This window comes from Brachypodium distachyon, chromosome 2 (genome assembly GCF_000005505.3).
Source record: "Brachypodium distachyon strain Bd21 chromosome 2, Brachypodium_distachyon_v3.0, whole genome shotgun sequence".
NCBI classification, from domain to species: Eukaryota; Viridiplantae; Streptophyta; class Magnoliopsida; order Poales; family Poaceae; genus Brachypodium; species Brachypodium distachyon.
In genome coordinates this window covers 14764054-14790631 of record NC_016132.3, presented here as the reverse complement: position 1 = coordinate 14790631, position 26578 = coordinate 14764054, and the positions used below count along the sequence as shown (strand labels likewise).

Here is a 26578-nt window from a genome sequence, read left to right as displayed (position 1 = left end):
TTTCCAGGAAAAGAAGCTCAGCAGCTCAAGCAGCAGGGTTACCGGGCATGGCGATTTTGGGCACAAATCTAACTAGCCAGCGCCCGTGAATGTATGAATGGGATCGTTGGAAGGAAAGAATTATCTGATCTGATCTGCACGCACAGTGCGTTTGCTGTGGACGGCGTTGGGTTTTGCTACCTCTGGCAAGATCGATCGATGGTGTAACGCGGCTCACAAAAGACATATCTATTGCCCACCATATCTGAGGATGGCCTGAACTGAACAACGTGCAATGTTTGTTTGTTTGGCTTCAAATGCTCTGCAGCTGAACGTCATCTGACAGTAGTAAAATCAGTTTCTACTAGGTCATCAGATGGATTTTGATGTAGTAGCAGTGAAACAGGCAGCCAAGGGACAGGGGAAACATGCGTCATGCCCTGGGACCGACCGACTGCTTACCTTAGCTAGATCTCACGGAACAGTTGGTACAAATCATCATCGGAGCCTACAGTGAAACCTGGGCCACTGACTGGGCCTTCGATCAATTATCGCTAATCTGAAAGGCTGCTGTTGCAATGCAACTTGCAACGCAATCCACCTAATCCGATCCACTGTCCTCACTATCGGGCCGGGCCCGCTAAGCTCCGGAGGAAGAAGACGTGATGAGAGAGACAGACCCCCCGGCGCGTCAGGAGCCGCCGACGCCGTCCCAGGCGAGCCCGAGGCGGCCGGCCTCCTGCAGCGCGCGGAGGAGCTGCGCGCCCTTGCGCCGCCCGCGGGCGCTGCACTCCCCCTGCATCGCCGCCACCACCGCCTTCACCACCTCCGGCGGCGGCGGGGACGCCGCCGACGCCGACGCGGCGGAGGCGGAGGCGCCGTAGATGGCGGCCAGGACGCCGATGGCGCACTCCCGCCCGCGGCCGGGCATCCCCTCCACGGCGCGCGCCAGCACGGGCGCCGCCAGGGCCTCCCGCCGCACGGCCGCGGCGCCGCCGGGCGCCGTGCAGATCAGCTCCAGCGCCGCCAGGGCGCGCTCCGCCGTGGCGCCGGCGGGGCCGGAGGCGGCGACGGCCTCCACGGCCGCCGACGCCGCGCCCGCCGCCACCGCCGCCTCCCTGTTCCCCTCCTCCAGCAGCACGACCAGCAGCACCTTCGCCGCCAGCCTGGCCGTCGCCGGCTCCCGCACCGCCGCGACCACCCCTGCCACCACCCCCGCCGGCGCCCTCGCCGTCGCCGAAGACGAAGATGAAGAAGACTCCATCTCCCGCTCCACCGCCCGCAGCGCCGCCACCACCTCCCCCGCCGCGAACTTCTCCTCCGCACTCACCAGAGCCGAAGCCGAAGCCGAGGCCTGCGGCGGGTGGTGCACGGGCAGCCGCCACTGCGTGAAGCTCTGCGAGGCGGAGGAGGACGAGGACGAGGAAGACGACGACGGCACGGCGTTGCCGGCATTAGTCTTCTGCTGCTGCTGCCACTTGGAGGGCGAGGGCAGAGCGGCCACGGGCGACGCGTCGGCGGCGCAGGGCGTGGCGGAGCCACCCTTGGCAGAAGAAGAAGAAGCGCCGACGCCAGTGCCAGTCCCCGCGGAGCCGAAGCTTACATTGTTGATGTTGCCGTTGTTATTGGGCGTGGCCGTGGGGCTGAGCGCCGGGTGCGTGCAGGTGCTGAAGATGCCGCAGGAGAAGAGCGCCCGCGGGGACGCCTTCATCCTCGCCGCGCCCCCGCCCGGCTGCTGCGCGCCGCCGCCGCGACTCATTCTGCCACCTCGCGCGCGCAAAGAGGCGCAGGCGCCGCCACGTATAGGAGACGGGTAATGGTGGGAGGGGAGCTAGGGGTGGCCGGCCGGCCGGGTGATATGGAGGTTGGTGGAGGCCCAATGCCAACGGAATTGAATGCGCGCGCGGGGTTCTGGCTGCTGCGCTGTCGACGAGATTCTGCCGCGGTGCCCCTGTGGCTCGCGTTGGTACTTAAACCAGTGAGCCCGAGACGACGAAGGCTTGGATTGATGGCGGCTAAAAAAAAAGGAGAGAGAGAAAGAGGATTTACAGTCCCCGCAAAATTACGGGTCCCGAGATCTACTTGGAGTCACCCAAGTTTGTTGGTTCACACAGCTTTGGGCGTAGAAAAAGAGACAAGTCTAACCCCAAACCCCAAAAATGGTCATGGTCTTTCAAATTCGGTGATAAATGGGCATGGTCTTTTAAATTCGGTGATAAACTACGACCGAGTTCAACAATCTAATTTACTACTCCCACGGAAGCAAGCAGTGGAGCTCCCGTGGAGCGCGTACATTTTTACTGGGACGAAAACGCGGGACAAACAAGGCAGCAGCAGCAGCGGATGGGCACGGGTCAGGCAGGGAGGGGTACGGGGAGCTAGCGATCCCTGGAGCAAAGCATTAGCAAGCAACAAAGCATGCCGCCGCGCCCAGCAGCATACGTACGTGGCAGCCCCCGCGCTCCTCCGATTGGCCTCGCAGTGCCGCTGAGCCACTGATCACGGCAGAATCCCTCGGGGAGTGAAGAGGCCGGGGTCGACCGGTGACGTGACACTGTCTGTCAGCAGGCCTTGGAATAGATCGTCGAGCGGAGCGACTAGCAGTGCGCCGTCTTGTGCCCCGACGACGTACGTAGGCATATATGCGGCGGCGATCTGAAACGAACGAATTGGAGGAGCAGCTGATCGAGCAAGCAAGCAAGCGATCATGCCATTCCTGGCTGTCCTGTTCCTGCCACGCGCTAGCTGGGGGGCTGGCCGCGAGAGTGACTGCTGATCGAGCAAGCAACCATGCCATTCCTGGCTGTCCTGTTCCTGCCACGGCCGCTAGCTGGGGGGCTGGCCGCGAGAGTGACTGCTGCTCTGCTGCTGCGTCTGTGCGTCAGTGGATCTGCATTATTGGTGTGTGTGTGTGGGGTGGGTGGGGGGGGGGGGGGGGGGGATGAGGAGAGTAGCAGCGATCGGCCTGCATTCTGGGAGCCAATGGTCGATCTTCGATCATCCGTCCCAGTTTGTTTGTTGTGCGTAAGTTAAGCCAGTGAATGAATCGGATCGAGCGATGTCGAGGTCATCAGCTCGTCCGGCCCCTCTCCTGCAGGGGCGGGTGGTAGCGATGCAAATTGCACATGTTTTTTTCTTTCTTAACAGGCCCGGCCGGACTGTAGCGCGAGGAGTAGTACGTGTCCGCGTGCGTGTTCATTACCTGGACACGAAGTTATGGACGCACGGTATGTCCGGGGGGGTGTTCATTTAATCCAAGTCATCACATTCTCAATGGCGGCCCATGAATGAATAGATCCGCAGCATGTCCATGCAGTACGTACGCGCGCGCGCGTGACATCCATAACTCCACTGATCCATCCATCCATCCTTGTCTTGTCGTCGTGTCACGTCAAACAAACGAACCAAATACTATAACTCACATTCCGTCCAACCCCAACCCGTAGTATAGCACTAGCACCGTCCTGGATGGAGTTGTTTTGTTTGGGACCGGCGGCGGCGGAGGGGACCCGAGGCCACGTGAACGGAGGGTGCCCGGCCACTGGGGCTTGTTCCGTCCGTTCAGGCCCGTCCAACCCCCCTCGCGCTGCCAGACGTTATGGGGTTCCTGAATCCTGACTGACGAACGACGGAGATCACATATACAACGCAGGCATATATATGGCACCACAAGGTAGCAACGCACACACTTTGAATTTTCGTTTCGGTTCATGTTGGAAGTTTATGTCCGTTGCGTCCATGCATCCGGGATCGATCGATTGATCGGGGTTTGGAGTCTTTAATTTCTGATGTGGGTGTGTGGTCCGGCTCCGGGCCCCCGGCGCTGTAGGTGTTGTCAAGCTCACTGGATCAGTCTCGGGGGTAACGTACGTACGGTGGTCCTGGACCTGGCGGTGTTGCCGTGCCGATGGTCCCGGTCGATCCATCCAACCATCTATGGCCTACGTACCCCCGGTGTCCCGCCGTCGGGGCCCGCCTCGATCGATCATCAATCCACACACATTCAAGCTCTTCCTTCCTCGTGACGTACGGTGGTGCCCCGAGCCAGGCACTCCATCGGCGTACCGCGTACGTGCGTTGTTGCGTTACGTGTTGGCCCATCGAAATCATGGAGGCTGGCTCGAGCACGTAAACGAGCGAGGGATGGGGTCGCGATTTAAAATGACCGGCCGGGTAGCTAGGCAGGACGGACGGGCGAGTCGAATTTATGCGTGTTCGTTTGAACGCACGTACGGAGGAAATCCCAAGTTTTTTTTTTTTGAGAAAAATCCCAAGTTTATTATGCTTTGGTTTTGAGCTTGGACACCGGCCATCGGCCTGCATGCCTTAGTCACGACTTTTTGGCCTGGCCCAGGCCCAGTGGGTAGTTGTTCTGCTTCTACAGTTCCCATTGGATTATGCTCAAAAAGTTCCTCCTGGGGCAGATACAGTGCACGTGGTGAACCCATTCCGGCCGGCACCGGCTGAAGCCTGCAGCAGCGGCAATAGCGCTTGCCTTGGATTTCAGCACACGGCCACGCGACGCCTGCCTCCAGATTTACTGAACTGCGTACACAAACGTTCTCGGGTTTCAGCACATGGCCTGCTAGAGCCCGTATACTCCTCGTCCCTCTCAGTTACAGGCAGATCAGCTCGAATCAAACGCTACAGCCTACAAGCCATCTGCAACCCTGCGGCATACTCCATGTGCTCTCCTTCAGCCGTTCGTCAGGGAGTTGAATCGATGGACCGAGCCTGCTCAAGTCAAGTAGCCACACTGCCATAGCGCAAGCCACTTTACGTCGGGATCAAAAGGTAGCAGCGTACGCGTCACTACCAACCGATTAAGGTCCGACGAGGAGAATATACATCCATAAGTGCATGCGTGGCAGAATGATCAGGAGCTGTTGCGACTTGCGAGAGCTAGAGCTGCTGGTAGGCAAGCAATGCACATCGCGTGGAGAGGGAGAGGCCGACCAGATCTCCCCAATCAAGCGGCAAGCGCCAGCCGCACTCACATTGATTCCCTTGTCGACGACCGTCTCCAGTGCTTCCGAAGAAAGATCTTGCCTCTTCCAGTCGACCGGCCCCTGAATTTTAACATTCTTTGGGTCTTCTAGGCAGCTCTAATCAAAGTATGCCGTACGTCTGGAGGACTGGGATAAGGATCCAGGACACACGTTTTGGGAGATACTGTTTTATCATGTCCAAGTAAATTATTGATCCCGTCTTCTTTTCTCCACACAACCGGCAACGCCACCGGCTTCAACTGTTTCGCGATGATCCACCCAATCCTGTTTTAAGATCTCCAAAAGGATTTTTCAGTTGAATGTCTCCTAGTGCTAGCAATCAGCAATGAATACTGTTGGAGATATGCCGTAGAGGCAACCATGTGATGATGTTATTTCCTATGTATGCATGAGTTATTGTTATTGTCCTTAAACATCATCACTGATATGTATCATAAATACGTGATTTGTTTATCATACTATGTATTCTATGATGTTGTTCTAATTATATCTGGTCATTGAGGTTATGCGGACACATAACCTAAACTAGCAATGTGAATCAGTATGATGACTATGTTTCACAAGTCATAGGGCAAGGTGTTGCCGACTAATAACATGGACTCAACAATGAGATTGTTGAGTCGGACAGACCCGCACTGAGACACGACGAGATGATTGTCATTTGTTAGTCTCAAGTACGATGTATATGCCAGTCCTAGATCTGAGGTTATCGCATAACCTTGGGATGTGAATCGGCCTACTTAGGGGTTGCCAAACGCTACTCCGTAACTGTGTGGTTATAAAGGTAGTTTTCGGGTTTGGTGAAAAGCATGCTGCGAGTCATGGTTGATCAAGATGGGATTTGCCCCTCCTATTCGGATAGATATCTCTGGACCCTCTCGAGTGATCAGATTCAGAAAGCATGGCCATGCCACTTGGGTTAAGTGTTAACCCGTTCAGAAATCTGTATCACAGTAATGAGAAGAGAGTCGAGCTATCCACAAGGATGACAAGCGCTCGCCTTGAGCTCGACACACATATCGTGAGGCAAAAGGAATGTTGCATATGACACATTGTATGGTTCGTAAATATACTTTGTGGTCACTCGGGAGTTGGCACGTGCTGCTAGACGCCGCTACCAACTATCGACTTGAGTCGGTGCTAGTGGACAAGTAAGGTGTTACTCGGGCCCGCAGTCCGAGCTCGTAGTCGTGTCCGACAGACCGCGAACCTGAAGAAGGGTCACATGCTTAAGGGGTGGGGACCAAGTTGGATCGGATCCAACTCGTATCGGGGTTAGACTCCTAACGGGTCTCAAGTGTTGAGCCCACTAGGGACGTCTATATAAATGGAGGAGACTAACCCGGCTAGGGTTACACCAGTCTAGACGCGAGTTATATTTGGCCGTCACACATCCACGCCCAAAACCTTGTGATCGGTTCTAGCAGTTCGCCGCACGAAGTTCCTCCCTGTATGTGTGGATACCTCGGAGGCGCTGCACCTGCGACGCTTGGACGAACTGTTCGTGGGATCGGCGAAGAGGAGCAGGCCAAACGACTACTCGGCATCGACACGCATCATCGAATCTACTTCCACTACGGGTCTGCGCGTCTGGTGGTAATCTCGTGATCCATTATCTACAGCATTGATCCGAACGGGATCGGTAGAATTTTTATTTTGTGCTAGCGTAGCCTAGCACGTTCCCCCAACAAACACAGCACTCTTGATCTGAATCCGGTAGACGAGACGCTGCATTGTGTGTGCGCGTTTTCCTCTGGGGCTGAAAATTGCTGCTCTCCAGCCGCCTCTGAACCGACCGTTACAGAGACTGACCAAGCAGTATTTCTGAAAACTGAACTGGCGAACAGGACTGAAAATGCTAAAGAACGACACCAGTTATCTCAGCTTCTGAAGAACATGTAGGAAATGGCATGCAGAGGCCGGATTATACTCCTTTTCGAAAGAAAAAACTGTAGGTAATGGAAGCATTAGTAGTTTACCGTAGGCACCTGACATTGAGAATATCACCAACAAAGGTATTCGCTATTCAGCCAGAGTCAAGGTCCATCCAAACTGTTAGCTAATATAATAACCCCTGTCTACTTCGTCTATGTAGCTTCAGCATAGAAGGCATGGGGGCAGCAAAACACCATCTTACCATAATAGCATCCCAGTGATTAGCATTGCTTCAATGCACAACAGTGCAACACAAGATAGATTCATATGCAACAATACGACTTAAGGATATACGTAAGACAATCGGGGAAAGTATCATACAGGAAGCAGTAGGCTGCCTGAGTTGATCTCTCATAAACAAAAGGGACCATCTACAATGGTGAGACAAACATTGCCGGCAAAATGGGTGTTCTACGGCATGACACATATTTCACTACACACGTAGATAAACTTAGCAGCAGAGATACTTCAGAAAAACCATCACACCCTTCAGCAGCACTTTCGAGTTACTCGGCCCATACTTTCGTGGTTCAGGAGGCTGGGTCACCTATTGGGTCTGACCTTTCTGTTCCAGCTATCTCGGGGCTGCAGGTAGATTGAATATACTTCAGACCAAATGAATAAACACACTGAAACTGACCAATATGGTAACTAAATGTAAAAGTTACTTCTTGCAAAAACAACAGAGGTTACTGTCAAATAAGATAGCACTAAAAAATCATAAAAGAATGCCAAGTTTCCTAGTTCATGCATATTCCACATTTGTTTTTAATATATGCGAATTTAGCGGCTTGATTAATGACACCATGGATACATTTTACAGCATACCTACATTTGTTCTTAATCGTTCTGATTTTTCCCCAAAATGGTCTGGCATCACAAGTGATTAATTTTACATATATGATAAGGGCCATAGCACAAAATGACAAAAGATAAAGGACAATGCCCGATTGTAAGTGTGCTCAATTTCAAACATAACAGTCTATTTCAGAGGTTATTGAACAACAGTGATGAAGAACTTTAGCATGCGACGTAATTGTGTGAAATACCACAACACCAAGGGTTGATTAGTAAGCAGCAATGCCAACACAATAGGAAGCTCGGAACAAACAAAATGCATGGCAAATAAGAGAATAACAAATTTTGCTAGAAAAATAATTGTCTAACACAGCCTTCAGAAATAAAAGATGAACACGTATTACATACAATTAAAGATTGCTAGTGTTTGTGCACATACCCATTCCTGCAGCATCAGAGCCTCTCATGATTCTCAGTTTCCGACAAGTAGTGGTAAACAAGCTGCAAATGGTGGACGGATAGTAAGAATGCGTGAATAGCTACTGAAACATAGAAAAAGGGTGCACGGCAACTCATTCAAACAATTTATATGTCATAAGCTTTTTTTTAAGAATATGGCATAAGCTTGTGTAAACAGAAAGACTAATAACATACAAATACAGATCGACTATAAGAAAATCAGGTGCATATGATGCATATAGATTTATCTTCATACAATTTCCTCAAATAACCAAAAGTTTACAGAAGACCTATCCACACATCAGCCAGACGGAACCCTGATTCACAAAAGGGCAAGCCAGGCTTTTTGGTGAACTAGAATGACTCGATTACTCAAAATCATTTTTACAAATGGGACATATCAACATTTGAGTAAGTTGCTGAGTAGTGTAATTTTGAGATTTTTTTAGCTGCTTCCAAGTACCATCTTAGAAGGGCTGGTCTATAGCATAAACCACTAGTTGAAAAAGTGTGGGCTACCATATTACAAGTTTTATCAGGTTCCATCAGTCTGTTATGAAAGATCTCCAAAGTTATAAATCACAGTTACATCAGCAGCCAGAGGAATATTGTTATCCAAATGGCACAAGTATTCAAAGAAAAAGAAAAAGAAATGTCATAAGACCTTCAAAATTTTGAATAAGTTAGGCTGCAGGAATCTCACAAACTACACAAATTTAGGAACTTACTCCCAAGGAAGATCACCAACGAGCATCCAGTCAGCATCCTTGTCTTCATAGGTAAGGACGTACTCTTGGTCCTGAAGAGCATCAGCCCTAGAACCATCAGTAAGCCTGTCTCTTGTAGATGTTTTGCAGGAACTGCTTTTGCCTGTAATGCCACGAGTTTAAACATAAACCAGTTTCCTTGAAATACACATCTATATTTTAGAGAAGAGACACCAGAAAACACTTCCATCTATATTTTGAATAAGTTAGGCTGTAGGGTTCATAAGCAAGGTTAGAAACTTAGAAGTGTTTCTAGTAGAGGACGAAATACTATTCAAATCAACTCAACGGAAAATATTCTCCATATAAACTTTACACTCCAATTCCTTATATAGTTAATGGCATGTATCATTGTCTCCTTTTGTGTTTCTGCCATTTAGAAACAAAAACAGACTAGCACATCTAGTTAGTAATATACTCCATCTCTATTTTCTATCTTCTGAAAAGGATCCTAGTCACTGACCATTAACTAGTCAAAACAAACTGATAGCCGTAGCTCAGCTAGCAGAATTCCCAAGTAACGACACATTATTCTCTGAATGTTACCAATCTCTGAAGTCTGAAGTACTTGATTGAGCTCAACTAAGCAGGGAACGCAACGGAAAATCTCATTTCTACTTCATACTTACTGCAGCTAAGATATTAACTTGGACTACCTCCGTTCCTAAATTGTTGACGAAATATTACATGTATCTAGACGCTTTTTAAGAATAGATACGTTCATATTTGGACAAATTTGAGACAAGAATTTAGGATCGGAGGGAGTATTTCATAATAGTGGTTGGCATCTAAAAACAAGATGGGATAGAACATCAAATACTATAGCTAACCAGTGATGAAGCAGGTGAACATCTTCTCAAGCTCAAGTGAAAGATTCTCGTAGCTCGAATAAGTCTTGAGGTCGACCTTCCTTAAATATGGGGCTCCATCCATGCTGACCTTAACATAGCAGCATTCTGCCTCACTTCTACCTTCACCTTCTGCCTTGGTCTTTGTGGCACTCGCGGCTAACGTGTTCTTACGGTAGTTCCGAACAGGCGGCCATCCAACAACTTGCGCCCTGGTGCATAACATTTTAAATTAAACCAGACCGGACCAAACATGATCTGAAAATGGATGATTACTTTTTAAAACGCCATCCACCTCAGGTTTTAAACTTTTTAATTACCCAGAGACTACATGACATGATTACTACTTAATTCCATATATCCATATCACACAGCTCAGTTATGTCTTCCGCACTAATACTAGTCCAGGTGGAAAATTAAGAGAAGCAAGTAAGCACCAACCGGCTGGTTACAAGAACGTACTACACAGGCTTACATGACCCTGTTAAGTGGCAACATTAGCAAGAAACCTGCTCTTCTGCCTTTAATTGACACAAGTAGTTGCTCAAATCGAGAAAAATGAAGAGAATCATTACTAGTACGTATTACTGGACATTACTGCGTAAGCTGCAATCTAAAACAAAACCAACTACGCAAATCTGAAGTATTAACCACACATCAAGCTACAAACTAAAACCTCATGTAGTAGCAGATGCTCCGATTTAACCAACGAGCTCATAAAAAAGTGCAGCAACACGAAACCAATCGAGCTCATAACCCGGACCGAGGCGCGCTTACTTGGCAGCGGGTGGAGCTCCGGCGGCGGCTTCAGCGACCCCCTTCTCCTTCTCCCTCACACCCCCAGCAGCAGCAGCAGCGGAAGCGGCAGCAGCGCCCCTGTCGAGCGAGTCGGCGAACCCGCGCTTAGCGCCGCCAGCCCTGTTGGTCGCCGGAGCGGGGCCGAGGGTGAGCGCGGCGTCGACTGCGGGGTCCGCGCCGCGGCCAGGGGACTCGCACCCGGGCAGCCCCAGGCGGAGCGCGAGGTGCGGGCCCGCCGCCTCGCCAGCGGAGGCGGATGACGAGCAGGAGGAGGACGCGGCCGGCGCGGTTGCGGCGGCGCCCAGGCCGATGTAGTCGCGCGCTTCGAGATGCGGCGGCGGCATTTGGAACCCAACCCGTAGAGGAGAAGCAGGCGCAGGGGCTAGAGGAGAGGATTTGAGGAGGAGAAGTGGGTGGGGGAGAGATGAGGAGGAACCTCTCTTTTTGTTCGCTTGGGGAGGAAGGTGGGGGCGTGTGTTAAAGAAAGCAGCGAAGTGGCCGACCGCTCGGGCGGCTCTTTATTCTGCTCCCCTTTTCTTGGGCGCGGTTTTGGGGGCCTGCTGGGTTGGCTGGGTTGGGTTCCCCGCCCGGGGTGCGCCTAGTGATTTTCCTCGGAGGAGGGGACACAGACCGTGGTACAGTAGGAAAGAAAACGTGTGTGTCTTGCGGCTGTGTGGCTGCTTGCTTTGCTTTACTGTGTGGCTGACTTGACCCGTTTGGTCATTTTGAAAGTCAAAAGGTGAATTCGGGGATGCCGAACGTATGAAACTCTGCAGACTCGATATCATTAGCTTACATGTCTGAAAAAATAGAACGATTTGAATCAACGGAATACTGGTCAGTAAGAAAATAATGGTTGGAAACTACAAGAGTACTTGTTTTGTTTGCAAAAGGCTGAAGTTTAGAACTCTTAGAACTATGTTGTTCAAAGTGTTAATGCTTGATGTGCCCATGAATAACTTGGAATAAGAAATTCCTCGCAAAAATAAGAACTCGGAATAAGAAGTTGCACCTGAATTTTTGCAGTTCATTTGCTAATAATCTAAATAAACAGTTTTCAGATGTTTCATGTCTACAACTACAAGATCTCGTGTTACCTCAATACACTGAACGGCACAAGACCTTGTCATTAATGTAGTATCTTGAAGGTGTCCATGTGTATGTATTTGGTGCTTGCTGTGACTCGTGGTTTAGTGGAAAGTGGAGATCGAACTCGTGACAGTGTTTGTTTAATCAACCGTGAGAACGTTTGCAGGTGCAGCACATCGGAAGAAACACTGAACACACTGACAGAGGTACCGGAAGTGAAAAGGTGACAAATTTCATCTCTCAGCCTCGAGTCGACCTTGACCAAGAAAGAAGTAAAGCCGGTTTTCCTTTGCAGCGACAGGATCTTGAGGGTGGATTTCCCTTTCCGGTTTTATATTCCAGGATTTCAGACAGCTTCTGCGCCACTCTCTCGTATTCCTTCCTAGTACCCGGTGGACACGCACCCGCACCATATTGACACACTGACAGTGGCCCTGGAACGCGTACTATAACTGAGTTTCTTTTTAGTCATGCTCTCCGTTTGTGCCATAATTATTCTTCCCACTAGTACGACCATCCACGTTACGGCTGGTAGTTACTCGTGCGAGCCTTCGTGTGTGGCTGGCGGGGCGTGTGTACGCTACGCACTTGTGTCTTGAGAAGAGGCGCCGGCCGGCCGGGTGGGCAGGAGCACGGCGATGGCCGTTGGGGTAGGACCGACCGGCACGGGGGCGCGAGTCCACCCGACAAGCGCCCGCAGACACGTCGCTCTCGATCTTAATTCCGGACCCCGGCCGACCCATCCGGAACCCATGCACACGGCCATTCCGTGTGCCGTGCTCCGCGGGTGGGTTCCTCACCACGCGCGCGCTAGCTCGTCCGCACGCGTCGGCGCTAGCTGATCATCGCTCGGCACACATATACTGTACATACGGGGAAGGAGGAGGGAGGCAAAAGCAAGGGAAGATGTTCACGCACCCGGGTACGAGCTGGTCGGTACACCACCTCCACCAACCAGAATAATTGCCCAACACACCATGCTTGGACGTCTCTCGAACGAATCGGGGGGGTATTCGACATTCTTTTCCGCTGTGGTGTGCAGCAGCTACGTAGGAGTACCAAACTCCACTGTGCCATCCATGCCAACCGGAGAAATGCTTCCCCATGGAACCACAGACACAGTTTCCTTGTTTGGCCAATGAGGAACGAATCTCATCACTAGGTAGGTGGTGCTGCTGCTGCCACCAAACCCGGGACAAAACGCCATGCATGCAATGCGACCGCACATTCTCACCGAACAGCTAGCGCGCACCTCCATGATCGATCGGCCGCCGGCGAAAGGTTTGCAAGTGTTGCAACCCTAGCGTTGCACTGCATTTAATCCAGACCTAGCGACCAAGAATCGACGCATCTCGGTGGTTCAGAGAATTGATGGCGCCGCACGGCGCGCGACGAGGGCCGGCCCCGGGCTTCTTCTCATCGGTCGACCGGAGTAGTACGAGTGTACCACTAGCATTTGCTGATCGATTTGCCGTGCCGCGCGCTCGACATCGCCTGCAGCCTGCGCTGCGCCTGCGCAGGCGTGCGCGGCGCCGTAGCAGGCCAGCAGCACCTGCAGCCCTGCTCTATAGCTCATCGACCATCGATCGATCGGCACTACGTACCAGTACAAGCAGCTGCGAGTGCATTTACTGGCCTCTGTGTGCTGATACACGTACTCCCCGGCCGGCCTTCCACGCGCGCATCATCACAGCACCGGCCGCTCGGTCACCTCGCCGGCCATCATACATTGCCACAGGTGCTCGAGAGCGCCCGCATTAACTTCCTTCCTCCCCTGCTCTGGCTACCTCCCGTAGTACTGCTCTATCGCTCCTGCAACTGCCAAGGATAATTGCACAACAGATGACCAGAACAGTGAAGCTGCAGCCTATACTCGAGATATGGAGCCAGGAGTAATGGAGCGCCTACCGGATCGATGCATTTAACATCTCGCAAGAGGATGAAGGAACTTCGGTATACTCTATGCGAGTCTATGTCAGCTGTTGCTCTACTGCCTAATCACACGCTTTGATTTGATAAATAAAAATCGCCAGACCGGTCAACAATTACACAATAGTAGCCGCGTACGTGAATGAATGATCTTCCTCCATCCATCATCCGTGTTGATCATGCATAAAGCCTACTTCCTCCGTTACATAAAGAAAGATTGACACGGTTTTAAATTAGAACGACCGGTTGATGATTTTGGCCGCAGCAGAACAACAAACTCGATGGATGGATCGATGTCTAGCTCCGCGCGTCCAAAAAAACCCTGGCGCTCTTGCATGCATGCCGGCCGGCAAGCGAGGCCCGTGCAGCGGCAGCCATGATGACGATCCATATCCATCCAGCCCCGCCATGTTCCTTTCCAACGTTTGCCCGGCCCCGGCTGCCCGCCCCATCGGCGAGGACAAAAGAGCAAACTGCATGGAGTGAGAGCCATCCGGCCCCATGCCCCCGTGCATGGCGAGCCCATCCATCCGTGCATCACCAGACTTCTTCAGTTCTTCGCCATGGCAATCAATTGTTTGTTGCTTGTCCCCCGGCCCCGTGCCGTGCCCAGGCATTGCGCTGCTGCGTTTTTTCCGTGACCGTGCGTGGCAAATGACTTGCAGGGCCGCGTGGGTGCTGCCGGGCTGCTGGGGGAGTCGGTCGGAGTCTGCTCTTGCTGGATGGCATGTGAGTACTGGGCTGCTTTCACAGGTCAACGGACGGACCTGCCATACGTACGCGCCTGTCCTGGCCCGTGATAGCTACGACTCGATGAACCGTTCTGCTTTTTTTTTATCGTAGTTTGTAAATGTTTTCAAGACGTATACAATCTTTTTTTTGGACGCTAAAGAAGTTTGTGCGCAATTTACAAGCCAGTGATATACTATGTGTCTCGGTGTTGATGTATTCTGTTAACACTGTTAAGCTTGTTTTCGTGAGCCAGCCCGTTTATCAGCTGTAGGTACATTTTTTAAAATTTTGCTGTTGAGAAATCAGCAACTTGTTCCGATCCTAAATTGTTGTCGTTAATTGAGTCATTAATTTAGTTCAGAACTAAATTCATGACAACAATTTAGAACTAAATTCACAACAACAATTTAGGATCGCATGGAGTAATTTTTACTTTTTTTTGCGAATTAGTTAGTTAGAGATCAGTCAACGTGTTTGGCCGTCAGATCTCAATCCAATGACAACATGTGTGACAGGAGAGAGAGTGGGGATGTCATACAGATTTTAATCCAATGGCTTCAATGCATCAACTGAGATTTAAGTTTTTTCTTAAAAATCAGACGCTTATGACCACACCTTTTAAAAAATATCTCCATGCTTTTTTTGAGTCACATGTAGTTTTATCCAAACTCGACATCTATTACAGTGTTTTGGATTAAATGCAAGAAACTAAAAAGCAACTCTTGGAACTAAGAACATCATTGAAGTCTTTAAAAGCAAACTTCTCCATCGTATCTATCTTTGCCACATGGAGTGCCATCGGGGCTTCAGTAAAGACGTTGCAATTAGACTGTAGTAGGGACGCCGCTACTCGAACACCTACACGAACTCGATTACCTTTGAAGGTTTCAAAAAGCCCTCTCAAGTCACCCGTAAAGAAAGATGGGACATGAGCATTAAACGTACTTGGATGGGATGGTCCCATGAAGATACAGGCCATCGAACCATAAAATCTCCCTTCTCTAAAGGCGAAAGATTTGAGGCCTCATTCTTGCATCCACGTGTTTGCATCTATGCCGTTAGCGTGTCACGATCCCTACCATCGGTTGATTTTCTTTTTCTCTGGCCGATCGCCGTGTGGCCCACTATCAGCCTCGAAGCCCTTCTCGATCCTTCCCGAGCCTTCCTCGAACGCTCTCTTCACTGATCATCTCTCTCTGCATCGCCAACGTTGCCGTCCGCCACTCCTGGTCTGACCGTGTTTCAATTCGTGTACCACTTTTCGAAATTCGGTGAGGAGGTGTTCCGTGTTCTTTTGGGGGGTTTTCTGATGGATTTTTGGATATGTCTCCGCTGTTATTTTCCCAAGGAATTTAGGAACCAATGCTTCGATGTGTTTGATGTGCATACTCCACTATTCATTTTTGTTTTGATGTACTTTGGTGGATTTGTTGATGCCCCAGGTCTGAAGAAACCATTTCCTTTTGTTTTTGTTTTGCTGTACTTTGGTAGCCGCCCGTTCTGGCCATGGCGTTCTTCTAGGGCTGAACTGGCCGATGAGGTTCAGGTGGTGGTCGTGGTCGGCTAGGCGAGATGGCCGCGTGACGCCGCCGGCGCCAAAGCGAAAGAGTCGGCGCAGGGCAGGGCCACAAGCGGGCCGTGGATACCGGCCACCAGTGAGCGCGCACAGGGGTGCCCGAGAGAGACCAAACCCGCCGGTTTGTGTTCTACATCCCATCCATTTGAGATTCAATCCAATTTGTTTCTTATTGCTCCTCAAGATCTCCCTCCTCCTCTTCTCCTTGAGATCCAAGTTATTTTCGTGTTGGTCAGTGGTCTATTTCTTTTCCTTTGTGCCATTAGGATCCACCAGATGATGCATTGCTTACCTCTCAGGTTGGATCTTTCCTACTTCTTGTTCTGTCCTAAAGAACTAGCTAGAGTCAAAATTGTTGGTGAATTTCGATTCTGAATCTCAGTGTACACAGGACAGCATTAACCTTGTTTTAGATTTCGCTGTAGTGCTTCAGGCTGTGTATATAGGACAAATTGACAAGTTTGTTCGAGGCTTCTTGCAATTTGCAGGCTGTGAATTAAGGTTCTGGATGGATGGATGGATGGTGCTGCTAGGAAATTATAATTTGCTATGTGTATGCAAAGTTGGGAGAGAGAAGAACCTTTTCCTCCAATTGTGCAGCAAATTCAGCCCTTACACCATTTCCCTTTCTTGTGCAATTTTGTTAATCTGTTCTTGCACTGATGCTAATCTCTCCGGTGCAGTTTTAGCTAGAGATCATCCTGACCTTATGGGCTGAAATGATTATTTTGAGGTGGTGGTGCTTGATTTTTAGTTCTCTCCTTAGTTGGGCTTGCCCTTTGGTAGTCTGGCCTGCTGGAATATTTGCCTTAGCTTTCCCAACCGCTTTCGCTGATTACGACAGTGCTAATCATGGTGCTAAATATGCTCCTATGTAGTTCGTGTGCTTGTGAGTAATTATTGTATGTTTAATAGTGAAAGATTTGGATTTGGATTTCATGCTCTCCAAATTATTGTGGTGTAACAATGACTGAAGCAAACCCCACTTCTGTGCTTAGTACATCTTTGCATTCCACAGTTCCGAGGACGACATGGTTCAGGGTTTATTAACATGATTTAACTTTACACTTGACCAAGGTTAGTGGTTTTTATTTTCCCTAAACTTCTGTCTACTGTGTTTGCGCTATCTTAGAGCCGAGATATGTCATTTAAAGATGTGATCATGTTATATTGTTTCTTCCCGTAGTGAGAAAGCTATCTTCTTTTTCTCGACGTCTTCGGATTTTTGTTAACCTGCTCCAATGTATCATGGATATGTCGTTTAGTAGTATGAAATTCAAGTTCATCGGTTGTGTTGTTCCTCTTATTATTTTCTATTGAAACCAAATGGCATGTAATGGTTGTTGTACAAACTTGCAATTCCTAGATCTTTTGATTGGTTATTTATGTTACTTAAAGATACTCCTGTAATTGCTCTAGAGAAAATTTGTGTTGGAAGGAAGCTAGATAGTGCTGAGAGGTTCCCTTCTACTAAGCATGTTCCTTCTGTTATTTGAAACACCTAATGGTGCTGACTTCATGATCATACGGAATCAAAGAAATTTCTCAATTCTTTTGTAATAGTTGAAAAATAAAATGATGCTAATTTGGTACATATTTTTCTAGAGTTCACATAAAACTATAAATGTTCCATATGCATGTATCATTTGAGTTCATTTCCTTGTGTCAAGAATCAATACATCATGTTCGCGCTTTCTTTCAGTTTGTTATGTTGATTGAAAAATTCTGATTTCTCATAGGAATACTGTGAGATTTGTTTAATAGAACACAAGTGCCTAAAATGCCCGGTGCTTCTCTTTTTTACAGGTGAAGCATTAGACAGGTTTGTTGGTTCCTTCTATGTAAAGCATTGACTGATGATCTTGAAGGTTACAGGTCATCCAAAAGCTTTTATTGAATTGTTCGGTTTTAACTGATGAATCTTGAAGGTCACAGGTCATCCAGAAGATTATATGAATTGTTCAGTTTTTCTTTGTTAGTTTTCTCTGGTAACTATGCTCCTTAAGATAACCATTTTTCGGTCAAGAATGATACCGATTGTATGGGAAATACTTCAAGAAGTTAGACTTTTTCGTTTGTTAGTTTTCTCTGTTAACTATGCTCCTTAAGATAACCATTTTTTCTGAAGTTTTAATTTACGGAGATCTTCCGATTGGTTGATTGTTTGGTTGGATATTGTTGGTGGCTCTGTGAAATCAAAGCTTCATTTTTTTTTTCTGTTTTTGAGGACATGGCACTACATATTTTGGCTCTAGAATTGTGTTAATTATTGAATTTGCTACTTTCCTGCAGAACTATGAAATTACCTTGGAGCCAAACAAGTACGGAAAATTTTGGAAATATGCTATCGTTCTATACGCATCATTGTAGACACGCATTCTTACATGCAAGGTGGTTAATTTATTATGCTTTTATTGTCCAGGCATGAAAAACGATGTTGGTTATGTGCTTAAGCAGCCCCGCTCTTGTATAAATATAGCAAAAATCCAAAATTTCAAAGATTAATAACTCAAGACTCATAAAACGACGGCGCAGCGAAGCGCGCTGGCCCGTCTAGTCTTGATCTGAACATCAAAGAAAGACTCAAATGCCATAGAAAAACCATGCCAATAAAAGCACTAGGACACACTAGCAACAACTCATCATATATGTATGAGCGGTTCTGCGAGGAAACGAACCTAAAGTTCGCAAGATCACACACATCGAACCTGTGGATGAAAGATATCTCTGCTTCGTCCGGTAAAGTGTCGTCACAGAAGAGGAAGAGCCATGGCGCACAATTTATATTAATTAAACTTTCTTAACCACCAGGCGCCCCCACACACACCACCGCGACCACCCAAAACCTTTTTTGGAGGAAGGCCCAAGCCCAGTTAGTAGACTCCATTAAGCTTTCTAGGCATACAGCCCGTTAAGCCGTTTTTTCCCCTCTTTTTTTGGTGAGAGAGCCCGTTTGAAAGTGCCTAGCAAGAATAGGCCCAGACTTACAACGAGTATCACCGAAACATTTGCCAGCCATTTTCTCCGCCTCCGCATTCCCATCTGCCATCTGTTTTACTGTAGTTCTTAAAAAAAGGGAGCACATGGCCGGTCACTTTTGATGACAATCATGCTGGACCTGCATGGCCGCATCATGCCTTTGGTTAGTGGCAACACCAGAGTAATCTAATCTCGCGTTTGTTTGCAACAACACTCTCTTCTGCAGTCATGTTATACAAAGTGCACATGTGAATGCTTTATCAGGTTAATTAATAGAAGCACGCCGGGGAAGAAGACACTGATAACTAAAAGTGTTAAATATAATGATCACTTGATCAATTCGAATGGGAACGAACCAATTACGAACAGTAATCTTTAATTGCAGTGTAACACAAGGCCTGCATTTTTTTTTAGACTCGAGTTTTTCCCCCCACACAAAGACATCACAAAATGCTGACTAATCGAACATCGAGAGAGATACATGAAATGGGGAACAGGAAAGGTATATACCAGTTAATCCAGTGCAAATGTGAACCAGACAGCAGGATCGATGTACGAACCGGTCGTCGTCGGTGCAAATTGTCCTGAGAACTGGTTCCTTTCTCAATTCTTTTGTAAAGGATTCTTTTTTCTTTTTCTTAACGTAGTTGGTGCATACACGAGTGTCAGCATCAGCTAATGGGATTAGTTGGAGGAGGAGCTTTAAGCAAAGCATTCACGACATGCATCATGAAACGCCAACAACATTGTTTCTGGTAGACCTGCGTGTGGAGGCTGACCGATTGATCAGTTGTTGTAGTCGCTCCAACAACTGAGATTTGTTATTACTAGATAGATAGGAAACGCAGGGCGTACCTAGCTAGCTAGCTATAGATTTTCTAAAAAAAAGCCAAATCTATATATGCATCGTATCCGGCCGACTCGACTAAAAATCTAGATATTCACTCTAGTTCAATACTGAAGATGCTTAGGCAGTACTGTACGTATCAATAGTCCACATGTACTCAATTACTAGTACTCACAAGCTTTAAAAAAAAGGTCTCGGGCCTCTTTGATTCGCAGGATAAAAAAATACAAGAATACGAAAACTGTAGAATTGCAATGTCATGGCCATTCGAAACCTACATGATTGTGGTTAGACCAATGTTTGTTTGATTGAGCACACGAAAAACAAAGGAATTTGAAAAAAAGATTGGAGTGGATCGAAAAATTCCTACTGTAATGCAATAAAATCCTTAGGAAAAAAATTCATGGGATTCAATCCTACAAATCAAACAACTCATATGAAAAAAATCCTAAGGATTCAAATCCTCCAAAATCCCTATGAAAATCCTTTGAATCAAAGTAACGCTTCACTCTAGTTCAATACTGAAAATGCTTAGGGAGTACATTCTTTCTCGCCAACGCCAATCATATGGGGCTGGCAAAGGGGAAGAATAATCGGACGGCCATTTCGACTAAAAGACTAAGCAGCCGAACCACAACATGATTAGGTTGTTACATTTTGTCTAAAGAACAAAAACACGATTATGTTATAGTTACTCACAAGCGGAAGGAATTGAGCACGTGGGCCACTCTTCCCTTTGTCCCCGCCGGTCGCTGAATATTCCGTTGTGAAAAGCCAGCAGTAAGCACAACCGAATGCACGTGCACGTCACTGCATACGGGACCCACATGCTTCTCGCGATCCGTCTCAGTACAAATGATCCATGCTTCTTGCCGTTGGATACAATCAGCCGACGTGGTAACCACTACAACGACTCGCCGTCGCCGCCGACCGGGCCAACTATTGCGCAGGTAGGTAGGGCGCTGCTGACTGGGGCCCAGCCGTCATGCACCACCTACCGCCAGGCGACACGGAGGCCGTTAAATCTGGCATCTGGTGGTCTCCGATGAGCGCCACGTAGCAACCTTGAGGATCGAGGCCCGACTCACGACCGGTCCTGCGCCACCGGTTTAAGCTGTGCGTTATCGCTGACTCACAAATGACCCTATTTTCCTGGCTAAATTTTCTTGGGTTTTTTCTTGTTGTCAGGTTGCACTTGGAGAGAAACATCGGCTTCTGGTGAGAGGGACACGTTAGTACAATAAGCTTGGGCTGTTAATTGATGTCATATCGCAGAAAGTCGTGCTCTGGTGTGTGATTACCCTAGAGACCTTGAGGTTGCCATGCTGATTACTACTGGTTCTCACTATTTCTTCCCATTATATTTATTGGAGAAAGTGTCAAGATCCGGTCATAAAAGAATTAATCAGTCACAAGTATACACGTCTTCTGATTCTAGAACACGTAAGCGTAGAAAATATGGTCCTTTGAGAACTTCTACTACAGTACTAATATCATTGTTCCTTTGTCCTTGCCTGTAAATTTTTCATTCAACACATAAAATAATGTTCAAAAGTTCTACTGAAAAATGCATAGCTATTTACACGAAGAAGGAAACGGTATCATTGGAGCTTGGTTTCAACCACTGCACAAGGCACCCGTCGTTGGGGGAGGGCGTGCTTGTTCCTCTTCCTCCTACCACGGCATAGCACAGCCGAGGTCCCGATCCGAAATTCCCCACGATCTAGCCGTGCTCTCTCCCCTCAACGGCGCTCCCTTCCTCCACGGTGCTAATCCCGGCCGGTTGCGCCGCCGCTCTGTCTCTCCCTCGACGGCCGCGCTAACCCTGCCCGGCTGGCGTCGCTGCGTCACTACAGCGCCAACCCAGGGGCCAGGGCCGGCCGCCTCGCTCCGTGACTTCCGCGACGGCAGTGATCTCCTCAGCCGTTGCAAGCTGTAAGTCAAGCTTCATCCCCTTTCTCCTACCTCACCTCGCTCTCCTCTCCTCTCCGCCCGCCCCCAAATAGATAATTCCCACTGCTCTTCACAATTTCCGGGTGCACACGTTCTAGATCCGCACCTGTAACCCGCACGGCTGCTTGCCTCCGATTGATTTCCGTTCCAATTGGGGTTCCTGGAGTTGCAGCAGCCGGTTGTGCTTTTTTTTTTTGCATGTTGGGCTGGATGAATGGGATTTTGGGGGCGAAAATGAGGTGAATAAAAAGTGGGCTGCTTGGTTGAAATCCTTTTCGAATTGCTTTGTATTTCATAGTAGCATATTTCCTAATTAGTTTTATTTGCCAAAACTAGTGGGTATGCACCCTTGTGCCGCTGTAGCTCCGCCCCCAGCCTGGTAGGTGATCCTGGTTTTGGCAATCTGGAGTAGCTAGTTGATTTAGTCGGTTGGTGTGGGGAGATGTCTCCTATCTGTGTCTCTGCGGTGCTCTTGCAGATCTCGCTGGCTGAACTACTGTAGTAGAAGAGGTTCTAATTTTGCATGTTATGTGGATGGATGAGCCTATGTAGTTTTATTTTGAGCTGATCAGAGGCAATTCTTGCAACTGGTTATTTTGCAGGTACAATTCCGCTTCATTTGTCCGCATGATCAGAAGTGATAGTAAGAGCAGTGTTCCTGGACTAAAACGCAAGCGCTTCTGAGAAATTTAGGAGGCATACATGCATAATGATATTGGAATGGTGTCTAGCAGAAGGAATTCCACAGGGGCATTCCACCGAGACGGCCAGGCCAAGGACTGGTCCCAGTTTGCTGACCCCTCGCCATCTCCTAAATTGCTATATTCGCAGTCGTACGTCGTGATGAGGGGGCTGCTGGCTTCGTTGGCCTCTCTGGACTTTGTTTTGTGGTCAAGCAGGCTCAGATCCACATGGCGATCGCCCGAGAGATCAAAATCTAAGTGCCTGATCTGCAAGAGAGTTGCATTTCGGCTGTTTGTATGTTTCTTGGTCGGCATCTTCATTGGGTTCACGCCATTCTTCTCGGTTGATGTCTCCCAGAAGATAGTCTCAGAGCTTCCATTCGATAATGGGGTGGTTGAGAGGGAAATGGTGGATGGTAAAGTTAAGGAATTGGATGCAATCGTAGTGCAGAAAGAGGTTGAGGTGATTGACGAGCCTGAGGTTGAAGAGAGTCCTCCGGTTCCTCCAATGTTGGATGATGAGGTTGATTTTGTCGAAGCATCACGTGCAATACCCGCTATTAATGATTTGGTCATCCCAGTGAGGAAGCTTCTGATAGTGGTGACAGTCACTTCTGTTCGGCCACAACAGGCGTATTACTTGAATCGTCTAGCTCATGTTTTGAAAGGTGTGCCACCTCCTCTTTTATGGTTAGTGGTGGAATGGCCTGGTACTACCTTTGAGACAGAAGAAATCCTGAGGTCTTCTGGGGTTATGTACAGGCATCTTGTCTGCAGGAAGAATATTACCAGTGTACGGAAGATTGCTGTCTGTCAAAGGAATAATGCAATCTATCATATTAAAAAGCACCACCTTGATGGTATAGTGCATTTCGCTGATGAAGAGCGATCATACATGGGTGATGTATTTGAAGAAATGCGGAGAATCAGGTGACAATTCTCCACCAAAACATCATTTGCTCTACCAATATATTGAATAAATTATGAATGCATGGATGATTCAAAACGGGAATTTGAACCCTTTTGTTGTATAAATAAAACTGTGGAATTACCCTGCCAGGAAAAAGGGATTATGCTTATCAAACTATAGAAACATTGTTCCTTTGCTCATGTATATTGTGTGAGTGAAACGTTACATCTTCCTTGCTTATGACAAAAGTCAGTGCTAGGTTGGGTGTTACATGTTCCTTGCTAACAAAGTTAGTGAACATTGAGTAGAGTGCTAAATACTTCCTTCTCAAGGAATCTCTGGGCATTTCTAGTATGTACACTTGTACTGCAGTTGGATATTGATAACAGACAACACAGTGGGTTTCAAAATTGCATACCCATCACTTGGATTTCTGGAAATTAGCGGTATCTTTAGTAAACCATAGCCAAAACAGAAAGCTTTGCTCCTAGAGTTGTGTGCTGGGTCTGTATTCTGTATTTGCATTGCAACAGAAAGCTCTCTCCTAGAGTTCCTTACCTTTGAATGGTTGAACTTAGCTTATACTGGTGAGTATCAGTGGCACAAAAACCTTTCCTATCTATGGACTATGATGTGAGTGGAATGGGCCTGCTGTACCTTGTAAAAAAAGAACTCCCTCTGATCCATAATAAGTGTCATTGATGCAGTACAAAGTTGTACTAAATCAGCGACACTTATTATGGATCTGAGGGAGTATGAAAATTATTAAGATCGACAATCCCACTTAGAACAGGACCTAATCTAAGTCTTGCAGTTTTAATTCATTTTAAACTAGTTGTTTGGACTACGCCCAAGATGCTTAATGAGTGATACTGAATCAGGTCTAGGAAGTTCTTTGTTTCCAAACCAACTCATTGTTATGGCAAACAGTATGAGGTTCCAGCCAGTAGCTTTTTAATTATTTTTAAAGCAGTTTTGAATTTGATCTTCACTGCCAAAATATAATAGAAGGTACTATAAATCTATGCTGTGTTTTCAGTTTAGCATAGTGAGGACTGATGAGAGTACCAAATTAGGTGCTATAACTCGAGAAGATATGCAAAATGGCGATAATTTGTAAAGAATTTAATTAGTTGTGAGTAGTCTTTAAATGGTGAAACCTGTGAAGTAAATTTGCTGTAGGAGGTGAAACATCATCCTAAGCAATAATGGATTATCCAGATTCACTTTTTTGGTTGCCTTTACACTGCTTATCAGAAATTTCAGATGAAAGGAATCTCCTTCTCTCTGTTACAAGCTTGTTCTTTTTTCTGCAGGCGCTTTGGCACATGGCCTGTAGCAATCCATGATGGAAGTAAGTACAGGGTTGTTTTAGAAGGTCCAGTGTGTAAAGGTAATCGAATCACTGGATGGAACACAATTCAGAAGAAGGGTGCACCTCGTCGGTTCCCTATTGGTTTTTCTGGGTTTGCTTTCAACAGTACAATGCTCTGGGATCCTCAGAGGTGGAACCGCCCAGCTTTGGATTCTGTCATCGTCCACTCTGGTGGAAGAGGCGGTTTGCAGGTGAGTTTTGTTTCGCAACGCTGTGCATAGTCAAGCACATTAGAATAATTCAATGGAAATATTTCTGTGTAATTCTGTCGCTGCTTGGTTGGTTTTCTATCTACAAGATCTCCATGGAGCAAACTGCAATCAGTTTCTATCTGAGAAATGGCCAGTGTGGCATGAAATGAAACATAATATTGGTTAGCAAATGGATAAAATTGTTATGAAGGCAAAATCAATGTAAACTGCCACCAATAGTCTCTTTAAGCAGCTAAGTCCATTAGTATATCAGAAGAAAATAGAACTGCATCATGGCTATTTTTTGTGACCCAATATCAAATTGATCGGCTGACCTGAATATTTAATCGTTGCAGGAGTCACGATTTATTGAGAAGCTTGTTAAAAGCGAGCGTCAGATAGAGGGTCTTCCAGACAATTGCAACCGAGTTATGGTCTGGAATTTCAACTTAGAACCTCCCCGACTCAACTATCCCGCCGGATGGTCATTGTGGAACAACCTTGAAGTCGACATACCTGTAACATAAAAGTTGCCGCTGCTGTTGCTGCGTTGTGTCCGCTATTCAATCTTGTATACAGTTTTCATTTATACATAAAACTACGTCACAGCTAACACGATTGTGGATATGTTTGAATGGTTAAGGAGACAGGCTCGGAATCTGTTGGGATTGCGCTGGTCTGAATCCTGCTGTGGACGAACCATCGCTTCCTTTTCCAATCCTTTTCTGTTGAGCTTATCAGCCAGGGGCTCCTTAGTTCCCTTTTAAGCATTTTTTGAAAGTTAAGCTAGCTATAGGTGAAAGTTAAAGTGTTCATTCGCGCTACTAGTCCACGGACGATCCCATGCCGTCTTGTTGTGGTTGGACAATCTGAGCTTATTGTTGAGAATAATTATTTAGGATCAATTAGGATTAATTAATGGTTAATTAGGTAGTTAATATTGTAACTGTTCGCGTCCCAATTTTGGGAAAATTGGGATGCGAATGCCCAAAACTTGGGACACCAATGCATGTATTGGTGTTCCTTACCCTTGTATAAATATAATCATCATTCAATGGGACAAGACACAGATTTTATTCTAACACGTTATCAGCCACGTTTGTTCTACAATCACAAAGGTGAGGAGCATGGCAATCAATGATCTGCCTCTCGTTTTTCTTGCCCTTCTCGAGTTCTTTGGCAAAGGAGCACCTTGCCGGGGAGCTTACCGTGGTTGTCGCCGCCGCTGGACTCGCCGGTGGGCCCCTTGACGTCGGACCCGTTCGGGTGCACGCCATGCCCACCACAGCCACACCGCCGGCCGCCGCACCAACGGACACAACGACGCCGGCCTCCCCGCACTACACCCCTTCGATGGATTGGATATTGTTCGGACCGGCACCGCGCATGCTCGGCGAAGAAGATGATTTCGTCCTCGCTCTTGCGCCACCTCCACCGCCGCTGTACTGCCCAATCCACGAGCACAGGCCGTGCCCGACGCGGGATGGCATGGCGCCGCCGCTCTCCTCCCCGACTCAATCCACGCCGGCCGCCGATCCCGCTCCATCAACCGACGACGACGTCGGAGAGGTGCTGGACAATGTTCATCTCGAAGCCCGGCGGCTTCTCCGCAAGTTCGCGGCCGCCATGGCGGCTAACCGTACCGGACCGGCCGGTGGCGGGTGGAACCCGGCCGCCCTCGGTCTCTCCTCCTCCAACGAGGGGGGGCCACCCTCTCTCTA

The 26578-nt window shown here is 48.0% G+C and overlaps 3 protein-coding genes across 3 annotated transcripts; 1 reads left to right on the top strand and 2 right to left on the bottom strand.

Moving 5' to 3' along the window:
• Positions 1-256: 256 nt before the first annotated feature.
• LOC100837163 (mucin-19) lies at positions 257-2015 on the bottom strand. Its single transcript, XM_010232737.3, has one exon. The coding sequence runs from the start codon at positions 1736-1738 to the stop codon at positions 671-673; it is 1068 nt and encodes a 355-aa protein (XP_010231039.2). The 5' UTR covers positions 1739-2015; the 3' UTR covers positions 257-670.
• A 5106-nt stretch (positions 2016-7121) lies between these two features.
• On the bottom strand, positions 7122-11083 carry LOC100827467 (auxin-responsive protein IAA19). The gene is made up of 5 exons (XM_003567866.4): positions 10573-11083; positions 9778-10007; positions 8909-9050; positions 8161-8222; positions 7122-7508 (listed from the first exon to the last, which is right to left on the bottom strand). Exons 1-5 carry the CDS (start codon positions 10935-10937, stop codon positions 7498-7500), a joined length of 810 nt encoding a protein of 269 aa, XP_003567914.1. The 5' UTR covers positions 10938-11083; the 3' UTR covers positions 7122-7497.
• Positions 11084-21342: 10259 nt separating this feature from the next.
• On the top strand, positions 21343-25627 carry LOC100827153 (probable glucuronosyltransferase Os05g0559600). Its single transcript, XM_010232736.3, has 4 exons — positions 21343-21680; positions 22301-23311; positions 24608-24857; positions 25214-25627. Exons 2-4 carry the CDS (start codon positions 22401-22403, stop codon positions 25382-25384), a joined length of 1332 nt encoding a protein of 443 aa, XP_010231038.1. The 5' UTR covers positions 21343-21680; positions 22301-22400; the 3' UTR covers positions 25385-25627.
• Positions 25628-26578: the final 951 nt, after the last annotated feature.

What these genes read in the sequence shown, in the direction of transcription:
- LOC100837163 (XM_010232737.3), bottom strand. Translation starts at nt 1,738, where the DNA reads ATGAGTCGCGGCGGCGGCGCGCAGCAGCCGGGCGGGGGCGCGGCGAGG.
- LOC100827153 (XM_010232736.3), top strand. Translation starts at nt 22,401, where the DNA reads ATGCATAATGATATTGGAATGGTGTCTAGCAGAAGGAATTCCACAGGG. An exon ending in GAAGAAATGCGGAGAATCAG is followed by an intron (nt 23,312 to 24,607) that starts GTGACAATTCTC and finishes TTTTTTCTGCAG; the next exon opens with GCGCTTTGGCACATGGCCTG. An exon ending in GTGGAAGAGGCGGTTTGCAG is followed by an intron (nt 24,858 to 25,213) that starts GTGAGTTTTGTT and finishes TAATCGTTGCAG; the next exon opens with GAGTCACGATTTATTGAGAA.
- LOC100827467 (XM_003567866.4), bottom strand. Translation starts at nt 10,937, where the DNA reads ATGCCGCCGCCGCATCTCGAAGCGCGCGACTACATCGGCCTGGGCGCC. An exon ending in GGAGCTCCACCCGCTGCCAA is followed by an intron (nt 10,008 to 10,572) that starts GTAAGCGCGCCT and finishes GTTATGCACCAG; the next exon opens with GGCGCAAGTTGTTGGATGGC. An exon ending in GTTCACCTGCTTCATCACTG is followed by an intron (nt 9,051 to 9,777) that starts GTTAGCTATAGT and finishes GTGGCATTACAG; the next exon opens with GCAAAAGCAGTTCCTGCAAA.